Genomic DNA, 19,692 nt, shown 5'->3' on the forward strand with positions numbered 1-19,692 from the left:
CATCCACGCGACGCCCCTGCAGGATAGTGGTGGCTTGTTGATTGCCGGCCGCCCACGGAACATTTCGTATGGATTCCTCGTGGTGGTCTTGGAGAGCCAATGGGCTTTTATTGGACGGTCCATACAAATGCTGCCAATGGTCTAGAGTTAACGGCCGTAGCCTTTCTGGGGAAAAGATAATGATACTGTAATTGTGTGTTCTTGTCTCGTCGATTGTTGCCCTCTTTTTTCGTATCGCCAAAGTAGCATGTGGCAATGAGTCCGGACTAGGTATGAGGAGGATTGGCGCTCTATATATGCAGCTGGGGGGGCACAACCCCAAGCAAGAGGAGGGAAAGACTAAAAAGGTGTTGAAGTCTATCGATTATTCGCCTTCATTCAGACATAGTTAACTAGCCACTGTGTTGAGCTGCCAAATACCTTAATTCTAAACTAGTCACCAACCCGTGGGATATGGACCAGCGAAAGACCCCAAGACCCGGCAACTCGGAATCAGGCAAAGCCAAATATCGCCCTCAGCAATCCTGTCTTAGATGTAGGGAAAGAAAAGTTAAAGTGAGTGTGCCATTGTGAACATGGAGAGTACAATACAAATCGCCCAGGCCAGGGCCCACTGACCTCCCCTCTTCTCTTTCCAGTGTGACCGAGCAAAGCCGTGCGGTGCATGCTGCGCCCGCGGCTTGGAATCTGAATGCCAATATACCACGAACAGTGAGGAGCGTTTCCAGATAGGCCAGGCGGAAACGATCGAAAATCTCCGGAGACAGGTCAGAGAACTGAGAAAGCTTCTGAGGGAGACGCAGCCACCTGGAGAGTCGGGCAGTAGCGGAGATCTCCAAGTGGAAGTTTATAGACCGTTTGGAGCATCCGAAGTTCAAGCCTCACATGCGGCAGCGGCTTCTGACTCTCCGGGACTTGTCCCTCAGTCGAGAGCAGAATCTGCAGATACTTTCCAGAATCCAGGCAGCACTGGAAATGTCCCGATTGGATTCGCGTATGGTTGGTTTCCCCTCCGCATTCAAAAGCACTCATATAATGCAAGATCATGAGCATTGACTGATTACCATCTCTTGAATAGACCAACCCATTGCACCTGCTAATAGCACTGCTGGCATCCTCTCAGACCCAGAACGCTGGAAAGGAAAGACGGTAATACTACAAGAGATTCTGGATACGATCAGCGCCTGCGACGACAGTCGAATCTCGCCGTTGATCCATATTATTCGAACAAGTCCTACGCCAGAAGATGCCTTTATGTCGATATACCAGAGCATCCAATAGATGCATACGTACATACATATATAGCACGTTTCGATTTCTTTGCCCGTTCAGACTTTGCCTGCTTCAAGAGCCAATCTGTCAATACCCTTAGCTGCGTTTGATACCATCTTGCCATCTATCTTGTTGCACAGTCTTGGTGGACAGAGACCTGTGCGTAGATAGCCGTGGCCGCGTGTTATGATGATTTGACGTTCGTTCTGCGGGCAATGATGGTTACACTATATCTTTTGGTACCGGATACTATCTAGTGAGTCTTGACTACATTTGCAAAGGATAATTTGGATCATATTCTTCAATTGTTTTCAAACCCTGCGATGCTATTCTGCACGCTAGGGCCAATACATCTCATGGCTGTAGGTGTATCTGCATCTGTATCATTCCATCGTAATCAATAAAGTGTTGGATATCATGAGTCTTCTTCCTTTTTCAGTTTTTTCATTTTTCATTTTTTCCCTCTTTTAGTTTGAGACATGGGATCATCGCAAAGACGACCCCTTGTGTGTGGATAAGGGTTTGCCAATGGGAGACTGCGCCATTAACCCAAGCTTCCGAGCTTCTGCTGCTCGTTGGGGGTCAAGGCAGCATACAGTTCCTGGAATCCAGGCTTGGTTGACGCTTCACGGAAGAACTCCAATAGGAATGCCTGCGTCTCGTCGTCGCGCTTCCGAACTCCAAAGACACCTTCCATGCCTCCTTCGCCAAATGCCATCAACTCCTGCTTCGTGACGCCCAGACCAAGATCCAAAACATTACCGGGGACGTCTTCCCAGTCATCACCATCATCGCTTCCCTCTTCCTCCAAAGTCGCTGCGGTGGCTGCGTCGAGCTCGCGGTTTCCAGAGGCAGAGACAAGCTCCTCCACGAGGACCTTAATGATCTTCAGTGGTGCAGGGACGGTGGTGTAGTGGTCTGGGTTGGCGCGGGCCTGCGAGCGGGTCTTGATACGGCCAGTGTCCTGGATGATCAGGTCACCTTTGACTTGCACCTGAGCCAAACGAGGGTCTTGCAGGTTGTAGAGTTTGGAAAGGGCAAAAATGTTCTGCTTGATCTCGTCGTATCCCGCAAAGTTCACCGAGTTTTCCAGCCACTTGCTAATAACGATTGCCAAGCCGTTCTGGCCGTTGAGGTCGAGCTGAGCGAGGAAATCAACTACCTCGCGCGGGCTTATCAGGGTCAGACGAGCGAAAACAAGAATCAAACTCTGAATGAATTGAGCCTGCTCTGCGGTAGCCAAGCGCTGGGCAACGGCACGAAGAAGCTGCGGGAGGAAAGGTCCCAGCTTCTCCGAACCAGCGCGCTCGACGAGCTCTGCCGCAAGCTGACCAACTTCTGTGGCAGCGTTATCATCGACAGCCGGTCCGAGCAGGCGATCAATGATCACAAGGACGACCTCGAGTGCCCCCTTGCCGGTCAATGGGTCCCTCCAGGCGATGAATTGGTCGAAATCATGGGCAAGGATGTGTCTGACGGTAAGCGTAGCAGGCCGGATGAGTTCACCGTCTGTCGACTCAAGGAGCAGCCTGGTCAACTTGGGCATGATGCTAGCCACCAGGCCAGCAGGAAGGGGAGACAAGCCATTCTCCGTCAAGGCGCGCAGGAGGTCCACCGCCAGGTTGGTCAGGGCGTTCTCTTGCGTCAAACTCCCGACATCGATCGCTCCTGTCATGGATGGAAGGACCTTCTCACAGAGGCGGATGTATGATTCGGTGCCCTGTTCGGCGATCCTCTCAACAATATCCTCAAAGGCCTCGGTAACAATCATCACCAGATGGAAGTTGCTTGCGCCATTGCTGGCAACGTTGAAGAGCACATCGAGAGCCGTCGAATTGATCACCACGCTGGGATCGACCATGATGGTATCGCGTAACGTTTCAGCCAAAGTGACCTTGAGGTCATCGTTATCGGTTGACTCTCGAAGATCGTGCTGAGAGATAAACTGAGAGATGGCCGTAATGACGGGCACCTGCAGGGCCTGGGTGGTCGCGGGAGGAAGAGAAGTCAGGAGATCCTGGAGAACACGAATGCAAGAGACCTGGACGACCTCAGAGGGGTCTTCTGTGATGGCCTTCAGGGAGGCCTCAAGATAAGAAGCCGCCGCCTGCTGCTGGAACCCGTCAGGCGCAGTCTTGGAGAGAATTCCTGCCACCAGGTATCCCCGAGCGCGCAGAAGCTCCTGCTCCTGCTGAATAGCGAAGTTGATGAAATCCGTGAATCTATTAGCCAACTCCAGTGGAATCTGCTGGTCCACCTCGCTAAAGTCACGCAGCAATTGATTGACAATAAACAGCGCGGCCTCACGAGCCTTCCATCTGCAACACAGTCAGTATTCTGTCATTTGCGGAACAGGCGAGGGGAAGTGCATACGTAGAAGATGCATCCGCGAACAGCGCGCTGGTGTAGGCAAGAAGACCCTCCACGGTCATCGTCTTTAACCATTCACCCAGCTTGATCACTAGATCACCGCCGCACGTGCGAGGGGTGATATTAGCCGTAACGGAGGTCTCCTCGGACAGAAACAGGTTGACGTCGATGTCCCATAAGCCTTCCTCCTCCGTGGTGATCTGAGCATAAGCCACAACCAACTTCATCACTTCAGGGAGCCAGCTCGAAGTCGTGGCCGCCTGTCCAGCATTCTGTAGCTGCGTCTGCAGCTCCGCCTTGACTGGAGGAGCCTTCAATAACGCCTGCATCAGATCCAGCTCTTCTATAACGAGGAAGTCCAGTGTGTAGGGGAGGGCATCTGTATCCTCCAGACGACCCTGTCGCTCATCCGTGATGTAGAAGTCATGGTAGGGGCCCTGAATGTTGGAGAGCTCGGTCCAGATCGTCGAGAAGTAGGCGGGAGTTTGAGGAGCTAGGAGGCCGGGAAAGATCATGCGGATCTTCATGAGAGTCTATAATAATAGATATCCCGGTCAGTCGGAACCGTGAGCACAGATCACAGGCAGATCTACTATACCTTCACCACCTGCAGTTTCAGGGCAATCGATCCTCTCCACTGAGATGCGATCTCCGTCTCCTTCGACTCCTCGTCTTCCGACGGTGGCTGCGGCAGCGGGGCCTTCATGACGGTCAGGAAGAAGGGCGACCATCCTCCCAACGCTTCGTCCATGAACTGTTTGACCACTGTCTTGTGCTGCTCCAGCACCATCTCCAACGTATCGAAGCACGAGCGGAACACGGACACGGCCAGTGCCCGCAAGATGGGCTTTCTGGACTCATTGGTCGCGACGGCAAACAACGATGACACCAAGTCGCGGGCCACGTTGAAGAACTGCTCCTCGCTGAATCCAGTATCCACCAGGTCGAGCAAGACCTTCAGCGCACCGTGCAGCGCGCCATCCGTGCTGCTGGGATTATTGATAATGTGCAGCACCGTGGGTAGCAGCTCGGGCCACTGTTCAGGGAAATCGGCACTGGCGACCTTACTGACAGCATAACTGGCAGCGGATTTGACCCTGCGCTCCGGTACATCCGCCGTAGTGGCCAGCTCCAGGAGGACCTGTCGAATGTGCACCTTGTTGGCATCGCTGACCAGCACCTGGCCCTTGAATTCGTCGAGATGCGGCGACCAAGCGGCCTGGATGAAGGTGCGCAACACGGACAGGGCAGACTGTCGCAGGTTGGCCGGAACGGAATTGTGCGAGGCGATGGCCGCGAGAGACAGAGGAAAGGTTTCGTTCGTGTAGAGACGCAGCAGTCGCAGCTCCGCGGCCTTTCTGGCGTCCGCAGCGGGGGACTGGGTGTCCGCGAGCAGCGGGAGGAGCTCTTGCTCCATGACGAGAGGGTCAATATCGGAGGTGGAGAGAGAAAGAGATTCAGATCAACAACGACGACGCTACCCAACAATTATTGGATGACGTCTCCCTCGTCTTGAAAAGAGAAACGGGGGGGGGAGATGTGATCAGGGATGATGGACACCCGTTGGAGGGGGGGGGAAAGAAACGCGTTATCGGCGCGTGTTTATCCTCGGAGAGTAATAATATAATATTTTTAGGCAGATGGCGTCGGGAGATTCCCAGATGGGGAAGTTCACTTTTTTTAGGAAGTGGAGGGAGTGGAGGTCACAGGGGGGAATTATTGAATTTCTTTGTGACGGGGGCCATACAAGCCAAGACGGGCCTTTTTTTTCAGAGTCAGATAGTTAGTTCATTTGACTCGGGCGAGAAATAAGTTACCGTCAAAAGAAAAGAAAAAAAGAGAGAATAAGTAAAAGTCGAGCAAAAGAAAACAAATGATTGTTTTGTCGGTTGTTGTCAGTTACTTGGTTAGTTAGGGGAAACTGGAAGGGAGAGCCCGTGGGATGGGATAGATATAATACAATGTGATACAATATGGTATGAGATGCTTAATATATACGTATGGTATTCTCCATCTGATAGCTATTATTATTGACTACTACCACCAGCGGGAGGGAGTCTATATAACCGTTATTGGTTGTATGTAATGATTTGTACGGGTTAAACCAACCAAAACAGCACCAAAACACAGAGCAATAACTAATAAATAAATGAATGGTTACAGCAGCAATCCAGAGGGGGGAAGCGGGGGGAATAATGATACTCAGACAGAACATAATATAAAATACAATAATACCAAACACAACAATACAACAATACAACACAACACAACACAACACAACAGAATATAAAAGCAATCCGGACAGCCTCCTGTCCCAGCCGGCCTACTCTACGTGTCAGTCCGCAAACGCCCGGTGGAGCAGCTGCTCTGTTGTTTTTTTTTGAAGCAGTTCCTCACTAATCAATCAATCAATAAGCAAGAATTATTATTATTATCATTATCATCAATAAATAAAAAAAAAAAAAAAAAAACAATCCATAATCAATCAACCATCAATCAAATCCATCCTTCCAGGATTCCTGCAGCGCAATCCAACCCATGACGCAGGCACGTGACTGCTCTCTCTACGCGACTTCACCTTTTACTACTTGCTCTGCTCGACTGGATAACTTTCCCCTCCAAGGCCGTTGCTCTGCTCCGATCCCCACGTTCCCCCTCCCCCTCCAAATTTATCCCCCAAGGCCTTTCATCGACCTGTCGGCCCTGGCTTTGCTATCTTCTCGCCGTCTCTCTCGCTGTTGAGAGTCTCTGGCTCCCCCCGTTTTGCTCCTCCACCGTCCATCTTTCCCCCCCCCGGTCGTGGTCGATCCACGCACGAATCCCGCCCGCATTCCAAACCCGCACCATCCCAAACTACAACCCCCCCGGTCTCGAGATCTTCAATCTACACCCCCAAAGTCCCCTGCTTGGCGAACCTCCAGCGTCGTCGAGAAGAGGCAGAGAGCGATGATTAGCTTCAGGGTGGAACAGCAGGCAGATTCTCGAAGACTCCTTGACGACCGTCACGACTGTGAGAACGGCGACCCCAGGATCTTTCACCGCAATGGCAATGGCGAGTGAGAGCACCACTGTCGACACCACCGCCAGCACCATGACGACGTCTTCCACGCCCGTCACGGTTCCCAAGTCTCTGCCCAGCAATCAGGCAGCCCTGGCCGCCTCCTTCACCAACTTCCTGAGCGTCTCGATCCATCAGATCCTGTTCCTACGTTCAGTCTATCCCCGAGCCACCTTCCTACCTGTGCGAGCCTACAATTATCCTGTCCGCCAGTCCCGTCATCCCAAGGTCTGTGACTATATCAACGATGCCGCTATTGCAGTCGATACCGAGATTCTGAAAGGCACCATCACCGCCGTCACCGTCATCATCTCGTCCCTGCGCACAAATCAACCCCTGGAACGATACGCCTTCGATCTCTCGGGCTTTCCCCGAGTACCGTCCGGAGAGACCAACACCTCCTTCGAAGAGAGGAAAGAGGATGCAGCCAAGGCCGCCGCGAGGCCTCCCTCGCAGTCGGTGGACCTAGAAGCTCAATTCCGCGCCTGTCTGGCTCGACTCGCGTCTGCGTGTGCGCGATTAACTCCCCTGCCGCGGGACGACGAGTTCACGTTTACTGTTTGTATTGAAGTACGAGAGGATGCGTTGCCGCCGGCGGGTACCACCAAGGAAGAGCAGACATGGGTCGTCGCGGAACCGGGGAAGATTCATCTACGATCCTGTACTGCCCCGTACTCGGTCTCCAAGCTGGGGAATAACGAACCGCAGCAACCAGCGCCCAAGATTTCGAATGGGAGGGCCAAAACTGTGCCTGTGAGACGGATCGAGGCCGGAGAACTCCGTCTGGAGCTGTGGGTGGAAGAAGCACGGCAGAAATTCGAAGAGCCCGTGGATTCCGAACACCCGCCATGATTGTTTTGCCTTTCTTTCTTAACTTCCATATTCACACATGAGCAAATCTTTCTCGACAGTATATGACAAATGAGGCAGGAGGGGTTCTCTCGTCTGAGTGGCGCGGGATAAAGTGGAAACGGACGATCTGGGAAACAAACGGGATCATATAGACCGGAAGGAAGTTTTTATCTATTCTCTATTCTTCATTTTTTCCTTCCCTGTTGCTTTTGCCTTTCACATCATTATCTTTTCCCCATCTTTTTCTTTCTCATACCATTCTCGTCAACTCTCTAGTCTTCTTCTTTTCTTTTTCTTAAACACTCTTCTACGTTTCTTTTGATCTCTCATCACCTACATGATTCCAAGCCATCAAGTTGTCAACTACCAAGACTGTTCGCATCACCGTCGGTATTAACAATTCGTGCATCATCATACATATCGTCGTGTCATCGCCAAATCATCATCGTTGAAACGTTGAGGCCCAGCAATAAATATTCATTTTCTTTTCCGTTTTGATCAAATGTGATATGCTTGTGTTTATTGTTTTCTTCCCTTGCTTTCATTGCAAATATCCAATTCTCGGAAAATTCAAGCCGGAACCGAAAAAAAAGCTACGCGGTACTTTTGGTTCAGAAGTCTGTTGAATCCAACGATCAAGCGATTCTCTCGACCCCCATGTTTCGACCCCTCCCTCGCCAAAACGTTTTCCCTAACCTCCGTCAAAACGAATAGCGAACACGTGAGGGGTGCGCATCTGAAAAGGCGACTGTGGTCGACAACAGTACTCCTGCTGTCCTTATTTTATTTTTTCGATCTCTCCTATCACGGGCCTCATTTCCTTTCTTTTTTCGATTCAGCCTTCGTCTGCTCCGATCTCTCCTTAACTCTCCTTCGCTTCTCCTCCTTCCTCGAAATGATTCCCCGCTCTCCAGTCAGGCTTATGAAAACGCGAAGAAAATCAAAGAAAAAAAAAAGTTCTATCAGTGATATCCGTCGCTCGTCTTCTTTTTTTTCCTGCCGCTCTTAACGAACATCTTGCCTTCCTGCCGGGTCACATGGTTCCTCATCATCTTTGCTTTTTTGCTCATGTCTTGTGTCCTTGTTATTTTGCGCCCCCCACTTGCATAATTCCCGGAGCCCCGGGAAGAACGGAATCAAATGGAATGACGTGAGATGTTTCAGAATAAGAATGAGATAAAGTTTTTATTATCTCGATTACTTCCTTTTGGCTTCGCTCTGATTTGGTTTATTTTCACTCTTCTTCTTTATCTTGAGCCCGTGTATCGTAGAGATGGGGAGTTGTATGTACCTACAAGTAGGTGGTTAATAGTTATTTGTTCTCGTCTATATTTTGCGTTCCTACTGTTTCATATTCCCGTTCCTTGGTTCAGGGGAATTGAGAGGAATGCCTCAGCGAAACGGCTCAGTGTGGAAGAAGAAGCAGTCGACTCTTGTCCTTTTGGGCGTCTTCCAGCCTTTTCGCCTACGGAGAAAGAGAGGGAATATAGGAAGTGGGTGGGGGCATGGACAGGGGAAATATCTACTGCGGCATTCTCTTCTCTCAATTGTCATCATCCCCCATGCGTTGCATGACATCAGTGTGGATTGAAGATGACGACGAAACATGAGCAATGACTAACGGTAAGTGAAGATACCGGAACATAAGATCGAGTCTGGATCCTAAGCTTCGTTACGAGGAGGCAGAAATGGAGTGCAGACACCAGCAGACGCCACATATCTAACGACGCACGATATTAGAACGAGAGAGAAAAACGAACCTTCTCTATTTAAGGTACGTCCATTCGTGCGTTTCCCAGGTACGATGAAGAAGGTGAGTGGGTGTTATCAAGTAAACAATAAACGTAAGACACAGACGGGGCCCAGGAGGGGAGAAACGAAGTCCTTTTCAAAAGTAGAACGTAAGTGGCTGCGTAATCTTCGAGCAAGATATTCGAGTAGAATGTAAGGCAGACTGGCTTATAAAAGGTAGAATGCTTTTGGTAAAATCCGCCCTTGCCAGCAGTTCTTTCCTTTTATGTAGCGGAAGTCAAAAAAGACATTGCCTACCCGCCCAGCAGGTAACAAGAGAACTAATCTGTAATCATTATGATAGACGTTCTCATTATTATAACGTCTTTTGGGGGTATTCGTATTTGCATACATAGATAGATAGCTATGTGTCTAATACAATCTTCTGAGCTAGGCCAAAGATCAATTCTCATCTATGAGACGGATGGAGGAAGCAAGTCTACCAACCGTTCTGATTTTCCTTTTTAAAAAAAGAGAGAGAGTGAGAGAGAAAGAGAGAAGGTTCCTCCGTTGAATGCAAGTGTACTTTCCATTGTTATTATTATTACTATCAAAGTTCATTCTGGATAATAGACAGTAGTAGAAGGAAACAGAAGCTGTATCAGCCTGGTATCGATTGGGTAGAGCACATAAAATCAACTTAAGTCAAATGTTCCCAAAAGACGCTTGTACAATCACCACTCATCAACGACCACGACGCCATCCTGCGCGATTCGGGGCAAAGATATCATCGCGGTCATCGAATTCAGGGAGGCGAGGAGTATCGGGTCTCGCTTCTCGAGCCAGACGCCCTCCCAATGGTTCAATGTTCAGATTTCGTCGAACGGGCGGCGGCCCATAAAATCCAGGTCCATAGAACCCCTGGGCTTGAAGATGAGCATCGAGCTCCATTTGCAGTGCTGCTGCTTCTTCCGCTGCTGCTGGAGGCATTGGTGGGATGATGGGCTGCATGGGTCCGAAAAAGGGTCTTTGGGCCATTTGTGGTGCTGGTCCTGGTCCTAGTCCGGGTCCTACAGGCATACCACCGTAAGGGTTCCAATGAAATCCGATTGGGAAGGGGGCGGCTTGAGGAAGAGGGCCGACGTTCATAGGCATCATCGGCTGTGGACGCGGTCCCGGCCAAGGCATCATCCTGGGAGCTCCTACTGGTCTCATGTTGTTGTTGGGGACTGTCGCGCGTCTGGTTCTAGCATTTGTCTTATCTTTGTCCTTATCAACCCGCAGGTCTTCCTCTTTCAGGTGAGGATTCTCTGCACGAATCTTGGAAATGGCTGCTCTTTCAGCACGTGCAACTTCTTCTTTATCACGTTCTGCTGGAGTCTCGTCGTTCATGGTACAGCCACGGGGCCTGACTCTAGCATTGGGCATGAATACGCCGTTGGGCATCACATCGACAAAGTGGTTGTACTTCTCAGTGGTGATATCCTTTTTGCAAAGATAGCACATAATCCTTCCGCATGGGCAGGTCATCTTGTTGCAGCCAAATTCCTTGATGAGTTTGACTCCGCAGGAAGAGCAGGTCCGAATCAGGGCGTCGCTCATGGCTTCCTCCACGAAATGGCGTCCTTCTAGCCCCTTTTCTTTCTTGGCCTCTTCGCAGCTCTTCGGAACATGAGATTCGGATTTGCAGAGGCGGCAGCTCACTTTCTTGCAGTCTGGGTTTTGGCAACGGAACTCGCGGTCCTCCTTAATGGGCGGTAGTATTGCTTTGAAGTTGCAAAAGGGACATTCTTCAAGTCCTTCGATGTTTGCCTTTGCGATCTCAGCTTGTTGTTCGAGCGCTTCCAGCTTGGCTATGATTGCCGGTCCAACAGCCTCGCTGAGCCCAGAGCGAGAAAACCCGGCTTTGCAACCGCTCATATCGAAACATTTTATCTCGTACTTCATCTGGCCGATCTGTGTTTCTGCTCCGCTCTTAACGCAGCCATAGCAGAAAAAGTGAACTGCTTCTCCTTCGCAGGGGATCGCTCGGTTGGATGGCACATCTGAGAAGCAGCACTGGCACTCTATAAGAGATCCTGCCTTTCTGTGCTCTTCTTCGTTGAGCTTTTCGGCACGCTCGGCTGCTCTTTTACGCTGGAGCTCGTCTTCAACGTGCATGAGTTATTAGTTTATGTATCAAAACCGACGAGAGATACAAAACATACCATTTTCTTTGATGAGTCTGCTTTTTGCGGAGTTCACTTGGCTTTTAAAGCCCCATTTTGGCTTTTTTGCGTGGATTTCCATAAGTACCTCCTCTCTTGAGGGTCCTCTCGGCGCTGGGAGACGCTTGTACGGGGGATTTTTCTTCTGGTCGTCGTAGTTCTCAGACGCGTACAGAGATAGGTATGCAGAGTACAGACTTTTCTTCTGGCAAACCAAGAGGTCGATGTAGCTTAGAGGGACCCACGGAAATGCCTCGAGGAGGACGTGCACACTATGAGTCTTTTTAGCAGGGACGAAAATCAAGTGAAGAAAGCCACGAAGACAGAGAAAAAGAAAAGGGGGTCACTGACATTGAGTTAAAGTACATCTTGTCACCTTCGTGAGTCAAGAATTCCTCCTTCCATATAGTCTCTGCATTATCTGCAGAGTCTCCCGTTTTGCTCTTGTGTTTAGGATAGGAACGACAAGAGAGCACATCTTCTGTGATCCTCTGAGCTATGACCCGGGGGTCTATCTCAGTGGCTTTTCTTTTCCCCTTGGAACCAGTAGTAGGACCATCAGCATAGCCATACTCCTTATACTTCCTGTAAAGTTCTCTGATATAGGTGCGACTAATATCAGGGAACAACTCCAGGACAAGCTTCAGACACGCAGTCTCCTTGTCAGCTTCCAAGGCAGATTCATCTCGACTGAAGGGCCATAAGGATGTTCCAGACGAAACTGACGGTTTCTGACGCGTTGAAGATGATTTTGAGGTAGTGAAGAGCATATCTGCAGTCTGGCGGTGATTGTTAGTGCGAATCACTCTCTTCTTGTGGGCGGGTCCGCGACTGTCCGGATCTACGATCTGCGTGAAGGAGGATCCACGCGTGTTGTTTTTTGCACCAGTTGTGGTGGCGGTGTTATTGCAGAGAAGACCAGCGGTCTCCAAGGGTCCGGACTCCCCATCACTAAAAATCTCAACCACTTCATGCATCATTTTAAATAGATATGCTAGGTCGCTGCAATAGTAGACTGGATCTTCAGTCAGAATAGTCAGCATCTAGATCACAGAAAGGCCTAATGATATGATATAAAAGCTCAAAATAGAGATAATGAAGAATGAAATCCTACTGATGCAGTAGCTCCTATCCATTGGAGATCCACCAACCTGTACATCTATTCGTGTTTATGTAGGGGGAAACGCAGAGTACAAAAGGCAATACGATAAGAAATATAGGATATTGATATCGAATCCTCATATACGCTTGAGAGGCAACAGGAGACTTATAATATCCTGAAATGAAATAGGAAAATGAGGGATCAAATGAAGAAACCTCAATTCCACAATCTCGTCCTGGAAGTAGAGAAGCATAGAACTAAGGAAAAGGTTTCTCAGATCTATCCAGTCGACTTGTCCAGGAAATTCACATTTATATAAACTTTTAAGAGATGGCACACGAGACCCTAACGTACCTAGATGAGGCTGAATAGCTTCAGTTGCTCTCTTATCTTGTTTTGCTCAGCCTTGCGATAGGTACTTTGTATAAGGCTGGGTGTTTTTTTATTTCATCCAACATTCCCAGGAGCCTCGTGGGCGCCCAGCCTGCTAGGGGCCTGGTATCCAAAATAAATATGCCCTTTCTGTCAAGTTCAGCTTAGATGATGGCGGTTTGTTGATTGATGCCTGGGGGGCGGCCTACTACTGTAGAAATGCAAGTGAAGCCATACGAAATCAATGAGACAACCAAAACTGCATCGTCTAGTGGTTCTAGATCAAGAAAGAAACTGAAATGAATTATTGAGGCAACAGCACAGCTGCTCCATCAGTTGAGATTCGTCATTATCGCATCTTGTTGCATACCGTTGACGTTGAAGTAAAGACGCTGGTTGAGGCTCAGGGGCTAGAATCACGTGAGTGTATCAGCGGAGATACGATAAGTACTCCGTACTACATACTCCGTAGATAGAAGAGGTTTGGCCCGATTCACATGACGGCAGACGGCCCTGCCCCAAGCCCTAAGTCAGCAACCCCGCCTGACGGTCACGAGGCATCATCGACAGGGGGAGCCGGAGTCCGCTGCCAATCCGGGCTGGGGATGTTCCTGCGGTGAGTGAGGGGGGCATGTGCGTTCGAAAGTATACGGCTCCTTCCCGCGCTTGTCGTCGCTTGGCCTCGGACCTTTGACAAAGAGAAACATAGATATGGTAAATGTGTATCGACGGCAAGAGGCGTCATACCGCCAAGTCATCTGGGATACATCTGTCCTTCTGTCCTTAAGAAGAGTTATTAAACCCATTCATGCTCAGTTTCGTTGCTAAACTACTACCCTTGAGACAGCAGAATTGACCACATTATCATTACATCTCACTGAAAACGGCACTTTTCAGCTTCAATTATCGTCTATTTCTTCAATTAGATCATCCTGCCGTAGCCGCTATGAGTTCCGTTGATGCTCTGCCACCAGCTGATTCTCCGGATCTCGTTCTCGTGCCTGCAACGCCGGAAGAACGCATCGAGGCTATACGGTTAAACAGTACTGCCTGGAAAGGACCTCTAGACCTGCAGAAGTACATCGAACGCGAGAACCATTTGATGAGTCAAAAGCTCACCAGAGAGGGCGCACTAACCTGCTGGGTGTTGGTCGACAGCAGGCAGCCAGAGGGACAGAGGACGATCCTCAGCTCTTGTGAAACGTTCAAAAAGAAGGCACTGCTTGCATACGATGGGAAGGTTGAGGACATTCTGACGCACGGAATTGGTAGCGTCTACTGTCGTCCGGAATTCAGAGGAAAGGGGTACGCAAGTAGGATGATTCAGGAGTTGGGTAAGAGGCTTGAAACCTGGCAACTAGAAAACGAGACCAGAAAGAAGAGCGTTTTCTCTGTCTTGTTCTCGGACATCGGCAAAAGCTTCTATGCTCAGTATGGCTGGAAGCCTTTCCAATCCTCGCATATCTCTCTTGCGCCGATAACGAAGGATCAATATAACCAAGGAGTCCCAGGTACTAGCCTGCCTCCAGTCCGAGACCTCGTGTCTGAAGATATCAATCGCTGCATGTGTAGCGACGAGGTCATGCGGAAGGAACGCGAGCACCTGCGCAGAGCCTCAGAAAAGTCGCCAGGCGCAAAGGTGGCAATAACCCCAGATTACGATCATCTCGTCTGGCACTGGGCTCGTGAGGAGTTCTATGTGGAACAATTGTATAAGAAGGATCCACCCACAGTGAAAGGCACAGGTGTGGATGACCGAGGCGTATACTGCGCCTGGACAAGGAATTTTGGGGACACGCCTGCTGAGAATGTTCTCTACATATTGCGATGGACGTATGACGAACCAGCCACTGCAGAAGCAGAGCAGGCAACCGCGGAAGCTATGGCTGCAGTTATGCGCCGGGCCCAGCTCGAAGCCAGCGAATGGAACATGGCTCGAGTGGACTTCTGGAATCCAACACCTCTGATGCAGAAAGCAGCTACTATATTGGACCCTAGTGCTGAAGTCGTGCACCGAGAGAAGAGCAGCATTGCCAGTCTGAAGTGGAACGGTGCCGAACAGGGGCTGGGTGACCAGGTAGAGTGGTTTTGGAATGAGAAGTACAGCTGGTGCTAGAGCCCTAGATCTTTATAGAATCCCGTTAGTTCAGTCTTCTGGATTCATCTCTTCAGACCGTACCCTATCAACAGGGGTCGTGGAGGTTGTTCCTACTTTACTTGATTCCATGCCAGTAACCAACAAATGCATCATTAGAAAACTCAACAATTGAGTGTCCACATGAATTGAACATCATTGCCGTCTTTGGCTTCGGAACCTTTCATGCCAGTTTCTTGAGTTTTTGGCCGTTGCAGCCCCAGCACCATTTAGTGCATTGCTCTTCATCTTTACCCGCTCAGCATAACTGACAAAGTATATCGTTGTAGGGTCAGTAGTTTTGTAAGAACCATCCTATAATATCTATTAGCAATGTCATACGTAGCGGAAGAAGTGGAAGGAGACTTACTGTCAATGCTGACAGAGAGGCTTCGGACCTCCAAGACTCCGGTAAATGATCTTTCCAGGCATTCAAGAAGTCCGTTCGCACAGCAGCTGCACTTGCTGTTGGTGCCAACGCTTCCAGGTATGTTTCTCCCACCCACCGTGTGCAGACATCCTTGTCAAAATTTGCCCCTAGTATAGCAGAAAACACAGCATCAGCAAGCACGGCCCCTCTTAGATGTATGCGGGTAGAAAATTACTCACATTTCACTTCTGAACCGTCAGCTCCTGGCGACTCCAGCAGCCTTCTAAGAACAGCATCAAAAAGCGCACGAGGAAATGGCTCCTCATCACCCTCATCAAGGACTGCCTTCCAAAGATCCGCAGCTAGGAACTGCTTTTCCATGTCGATCCCCTGAAGCACAGAACCCTCGAGCATCCTCTTCCACACCGCCATCTTGACCCTCGCAGACGGCCGCCAGCACACGGCCTGATCATTTCCGGTATCGTCTCCATGCACGAATGCACATAACTCATCCCATCCACTTTGGCACTGAGCAGTAGAAACAGGTATATCGGCGAACAACTTCTCCTTCAACCTCCTCCTCTCTGCAGGCGTCATCTCTGTCCCGGCACTTCTCATTGAAACATCCCCATCCCAATTCAATCGATCATATAATCTCAGAGCCTTTTCTAGAAACGGTACTGCTGAAAATCCTCCTGGCGGCACGTGCAATTCCAATGTCGATCCACATTTCGCAACCGTCGTTACCGTCTCACTAAGATCCAGCTCTCCATTTTCGACACCATTATCGTTCGATTGTGTATTTCCATCTGTTGGTCTAAGGATATGTATCGAATTCGAAGACTGAACTTGTCTGATCCGGAAAGTCTGCGTGGCGCTGCAAAGGTTGACGTATTCGCGAGCACCGGGCTCTGCGGTCACTTGGGAGAGGTCGGAGGAGGGTGATTTGAGATGGAACCTGAGGGAAGGATGCATTAGCCAGAAACAGGCAGGGAAAGGAGTGTAAGGGCCAACGTACACAGGCGCATCTTCCTTTGATAGAAGCTCCAGCATCTCAGGCGGGAGCTCTAGTAATCTGAAGCCCTGCTGCGGAAAGGTATGCGTGAAGCGTATGCTTCGCGCAGCTTGTGTGGACATGTTTAGACAGTGTTCAAGACAATATCTGTATTTCCTCCGGATAAAGAAGTGTCGTTTAATTGGAAAAAAATGTCGAAAATGTCTTTATTGGAGGTATAGCGTCTACTTCAAGTGGAAAAGGAATTATTGAGATCGCGTCGATGCCGCGCGCGACACCGCGACTAAGACGCAATTAGATTGCCTATTTAGATCCGCTCCGCTCCAACCGCGTGTGCGCAACGATCTCCCGCCGCTGTGACATGGTCTCTCGATTGACATTGGGAAAATAGGCGTCACGAAATTTCTTGAAGTACCATGGTTACCAATTATTGAATGATCAATGATATAATTTGTATCGACTCAAATACTCTCTATAGTCTTAAACTAACCGATGCATTGTCTAATATAGCAGCTGTCTGGCATACTATGATTCGCAGCATAACCGACGTTCGGATCGCAGGCGAAACATATTCCAAACGAATAGCCAATTGCTACAGAGCAAACCATTAATACGATGACAGTGTCATATTCCTGAGCATGTAAAATCAGATCTATCCGTTAAATATCACAATGCCCCAGTCATATAATCCAATGACTTGGCCAGAATGGGAAAGCTGGCCATGCATAGAAAGAAAGCCAGGTCATGGTACAACAGTGCGCCGATCAAAAGAAAAAGAACTGCTTATACAATACGAAGAAGTGAATAAGTGGGGCCTCATAACCATACAGTAAATAGGAAAGTCGTAGTTGTAATGCTGCTGGTAGATTTCAAGGAGCAGCCAGTCGAGAAAACGTCAAACTATGGCTGATGATTCCAGCACAAGGAGGGAGTTGTCTGATCTTAGTTAGCATCTAAACGATAGTGTCTATAGGAAGAGACTCCGGCTGAGAACTGGACAGGTTGAAATGCCCTAGCTAGCACAGACTTGGGGTGAAAATGAAAGAAGAATGACTTACAGAAAGGCTAAAAGGACATTTCTCATTGCTTTTCATCATCTGCCGGTTTCTCCTTTTCTGGCTTTTCAGCGGATCCCTCTTCAGAGCCCTTCTTTGTCTCTTCCTTTGTTGCCTGTTCTTGTTGCTCTTTCTGTGCCATTTCGTGGACCACTGCGCCATCTTTCTCCCACTCAGCGGTGGTGTCTTTGAACAGCTCCTTGATCTTCTTTTGCCTTTCTTCCCTCTCTTTCTCCTCAGCTTCACGCGCCTTCCGCTCTTGTTCCATCTCCTCCATGTGTCGGATATCATCAACGCTGGGCTCATACAAATGCCAGATTGTATAGTGCGGAAGGCCGACGACAGAGAATCCCATACGCTTGCACATCTGAGGCCGTGTTAGTAATTTGACATACACCACAAAACTGTCAGGCTGCTTACCTTCCCAAATGCCTCGGTTTCAGCATGTTTCTCAAAACTGAATGCAGGGAAGTGGGCACCAGAACGGAAGACTTTTGCCTTCGCCAAGATACTGACGCCTCCGACGCCATCAATCTCCATTTCCATATCAGGGTCACCATAAGGATCCCGAAGATATGCCAAATGCGGCCGCCATGTTGCGTATTCCGCATATCCCTCAACAATCACCGCATCTTCATCCAACGTGTCTGCGAGTGCCAGGGCCGTCTCCGATTCCTGCCATGAATTCAAATCGTACGGTTGCTCGCCGCCCAGCCAATCTGGGAGAGGTCGCCAAACATCTGAAAAGGGCAAGGAATGGTTAGCGCAGCCGAAAAGAATGGACAATCGGGTTCACTCACTCGGCACGATGACATCTTTATTATGCCTCATCAAGTCTTCCAAAATGGTGAAGGGTGCTGTCTCGACATCTGCATCTCTCCAGTAGACCCAACTATGAGTCGGGCGCAGCGTGGCGCTCAATAGCCAATTTCGCGCTTGAGCCATCAACTTCCTTCGGCCAGCCTGCGCAGCGAAACCATGTCTGCTCTCCACATCCTGGTTCACTTTCTGGCCAAAATCCTTCTCGATCACCGAGATCTCTCCGAATTGCATCTTAGGATCCGGGTCATCTTGCAGTTCCTGTAGCATCGAGGACAACAGCTCCAATGTGTTGTCCTTGGAGTCAGAAACCAAGAATGCCAGGTCAATCAAGTTGTGAGGGTATGTAAAGTTGCGCATGTGAGAGAAGAACATCGGTAGATGGGCTGCCGCATCTCTCAGGGGAGTGCACAACAGAACGCGCTCTTCGCGCTCCCATCCCCTTGCTGTTCCCTGGACGTTGGAGAGATCATAGTATCGCACTGTCTCCAACTGAACGTCTTCCGCAGATGAGAGAAGACCAAGAGACACAGCAGGGAGAAAAGCTGCTCTCCATGACGGGAATATTAGAATCAAACAGACTAACGAAATTCCGCCAATGATGCAAAGTCGTTGAATTAGTTGTTTTCGACGTCGAAGAGCCGGCTGCGACCGAGGCTGGAATCTGCTTCTCAGAAAATATCAGGTTAGAGGCGATTTCTTCTTAACAGAGTATAATTTCTCCCTCGCGACATCTTCCTACGTCAGCGCGGGCTATCCACTCACCTATGGGGAGATATAGAAAAGGTACCGCCCTCCCCACCACGAGGATAGGCGGTATAGCCAGCTTTATAGGCGGGATGCCTGTTCATTTCCCCAGCATCAAGAACATGTGCAGTCGAGGAATCTGTGGGAGTTGCGCAATCTCCCGTCCCCGGGCGTGGACAGTAGAGGCCACGAGCCCCCTGACAGCGCGAGGCACGCTAGGGAGGTTGCAACGCTGCGGAAGAGGCAAAGGGAGAGCGATTGGATAGAGAGTGGCCGGTCGTAATTCTGACCAAATGCTCTAGTCAAGAGACAGGGGAAAAGAAGGAAAGGAAATGATGTTAAGCTGTGGCGGAAGGTGAGGTTGTCCTCAACTGCTGCAGCTTAATCGGACATGCAAGCGGCGTCCGCATCATTGATGTTCCTCCCCGGATCCGGACTAGAATCCCGCTCGCGACAGGCCAGAACATAGCGGAGATGTTTATGGACGTTACCCATGGGGCCTGGCTGATGCTACATTTCTGCGACTTTGATCTATCATCGCCCATATCTGCAGCATGTGAGGGGTCGTGTCTCTTGACGATGGACGGG

At 49.7% G+C, this 19,692-nt stretch overlaps 7 protein-coding genes across 7 annotated transcripts; 3 read left to right on the forward strand and 4 right to left on the reverse strand.

Moving 5' to 3' along the window:
* Nucleotides 1-332: 332 nt before the first annotated feature.
* On the forward strand, nt 333-1,549 carry C8Q69DRAFT_309586 (hypothetical protein). Its single transcript, XM_028627235.1, has 3 exons — nt 333-555; nt 639-999; nt 1,079-1,549. The coding sequence occupies exons 1-3, from the start codon at nt 454-456 to the stop codon at nt 1,279-1,281; spliced, it is 666 nt and encodes a 221-aa protein (XP_028483556.1). The 5' UTR covers nt 333-453; the 3' UTR covers nt 1,282-1,549.
* A 6-nt stretch (nt 1,550-1,555) lies between these two features.
* Nucleotides 1,556-5,260, reverse strand: C8Q69DRAFT_309592 (putative importin beta-5 subunit). Its single transcript, XM_028627236.1, has 3 exons — nt 4,241-5,260; nt 3,646-4,175; nt 1,556-3,590 (listed from the first exon to the last, which is right to left on the reverse strand). Exons 1-3 carry the CDS (start codon nt 5,057-5,059, stop codon nt 1,817-1,819), a joined length of 3,123 nt encoding a protein of 1,040 aa, XP_028483557.1. The 5' UTR covers nt 5,060-5,260; the 3' UTR covers nt 1,556-1,816.
* Nucleotides 5,261-6,685: 1,425 nt separating this feature from the next.
* On the forward strand, nt 6,686-7,552 carry C8Q69DRAFT_445829 (putative mitotic spindle checkpoint protein; the record flags this gene model as incomplete). The annotated part of the gene is made up of 1 exon (XM_028629090.1): nt 6,686-7,552. One exon carries the CDS (start codon nt 6,686-6,688, stop codon nt 7,550-7,552), a length of 867 nt encoding a protein of 288 aa, XP_028483558.1.
* Nucleotides 7,553-10,027: 2,475 nt separating this feature from the next.
* Nucleotides 10,028-12,470, reverse strand: C8Q69DRAFT_445830 (hypothetical protein; the record flags this gene model as incomplete). Its single annotated transcript, XM_028629091.1, has 3 exons — nt 10,028-11,430; nt 11,491-11,762; nt 11,842-12,470. 3 exons carry the CDS (start codon nt 12,468-12,470, stop codon nt 10,028-10,030), a joined length of 2,304 nt encoding a protein of 767 aa, XP_028483559.1.
* A 1,032-nt stretch (nt 12,471-13,502) lies between these two features.
* Nucleotides 13,503-15,425, forward strand: C8Q69DRAFT_309666 (hypothetical protein). The gene has a single exon (XM_028627237.1). The coding sequence runs from the start codon at nt 13,911-13,913 to the stop codon at nt 15,078-15,080; it is 1,170 nt and encodes a 389-aa protein (XP_028483560.1). The 5' UTR covers nt 13,503-13,910; the 3' UTR covers nt 15,081-15,425.
* C8Q69DRAFT_309671 (hypothetical protein) lies at nt 15,211-16,745 on the reverse strand. The gene is made up of 3 exons (XM_028627238.1): nt 15,708-16,745; nt 15,469-15,635; nt 15,211-15,413 (listed from the first exon to the last, which is right to left on the reverse strand). The coding sequence occupies exons 1-3, from the start codon at nt 16,603-16,605 to the stop codon at nt 15,255-15,257; spliced, it is 1,224 nt and encodes a 407-aa protein (XP_028483561.1). The 5' UTR covers nt 16,606-16,745; the 3' UTR covers nt 15,211-15,254.
* A 662-nt stretch (nt 16,746-17,407) lies between these two features.
* On the reverse strand, nt 17,408-19,229 carry C8Q69DRAFT_522357 (aminonitrophenyl propanediol resistance protein). Its single transcript, XM_028633543.1, has 4 exons — nt 19,123-19,229; nt 18,339-19,024; nt 17,959-18,278; nt 17,408-17,905 (listed from the first exon to the last, which is right to left on the reverse strand). The coding sequence occupies exons 1-4, from the start codon at nt 19,206-19,208 to the stop codon at nt 17,564-17,566; spliced, it is 1,434 nt and encodes a 477-aa protein (XP_028483562.1). The 5' UTR covers nt 19,209-19,229; the 3' UTR covers nt 17,408-17,563.
* Between the last annotated feature and the right edge of the window lie 463 nt (nt 19,230-19,692).

This window comes from Paecilomyces variotii (assembly GCF_004022145.1).
Source record: "Paecilomyces variotii strain CBS 101075 chromosome Unknown C8Q69scaffold_8, whole genome shotgun sequence".
Lineage (NCBI taxonomy): Eukaryota > Fungi > Ascomycota > Eurotiomycetes > Eurotiales > Thermoascaceae > Paecilomyces > Paecilomyces variotii.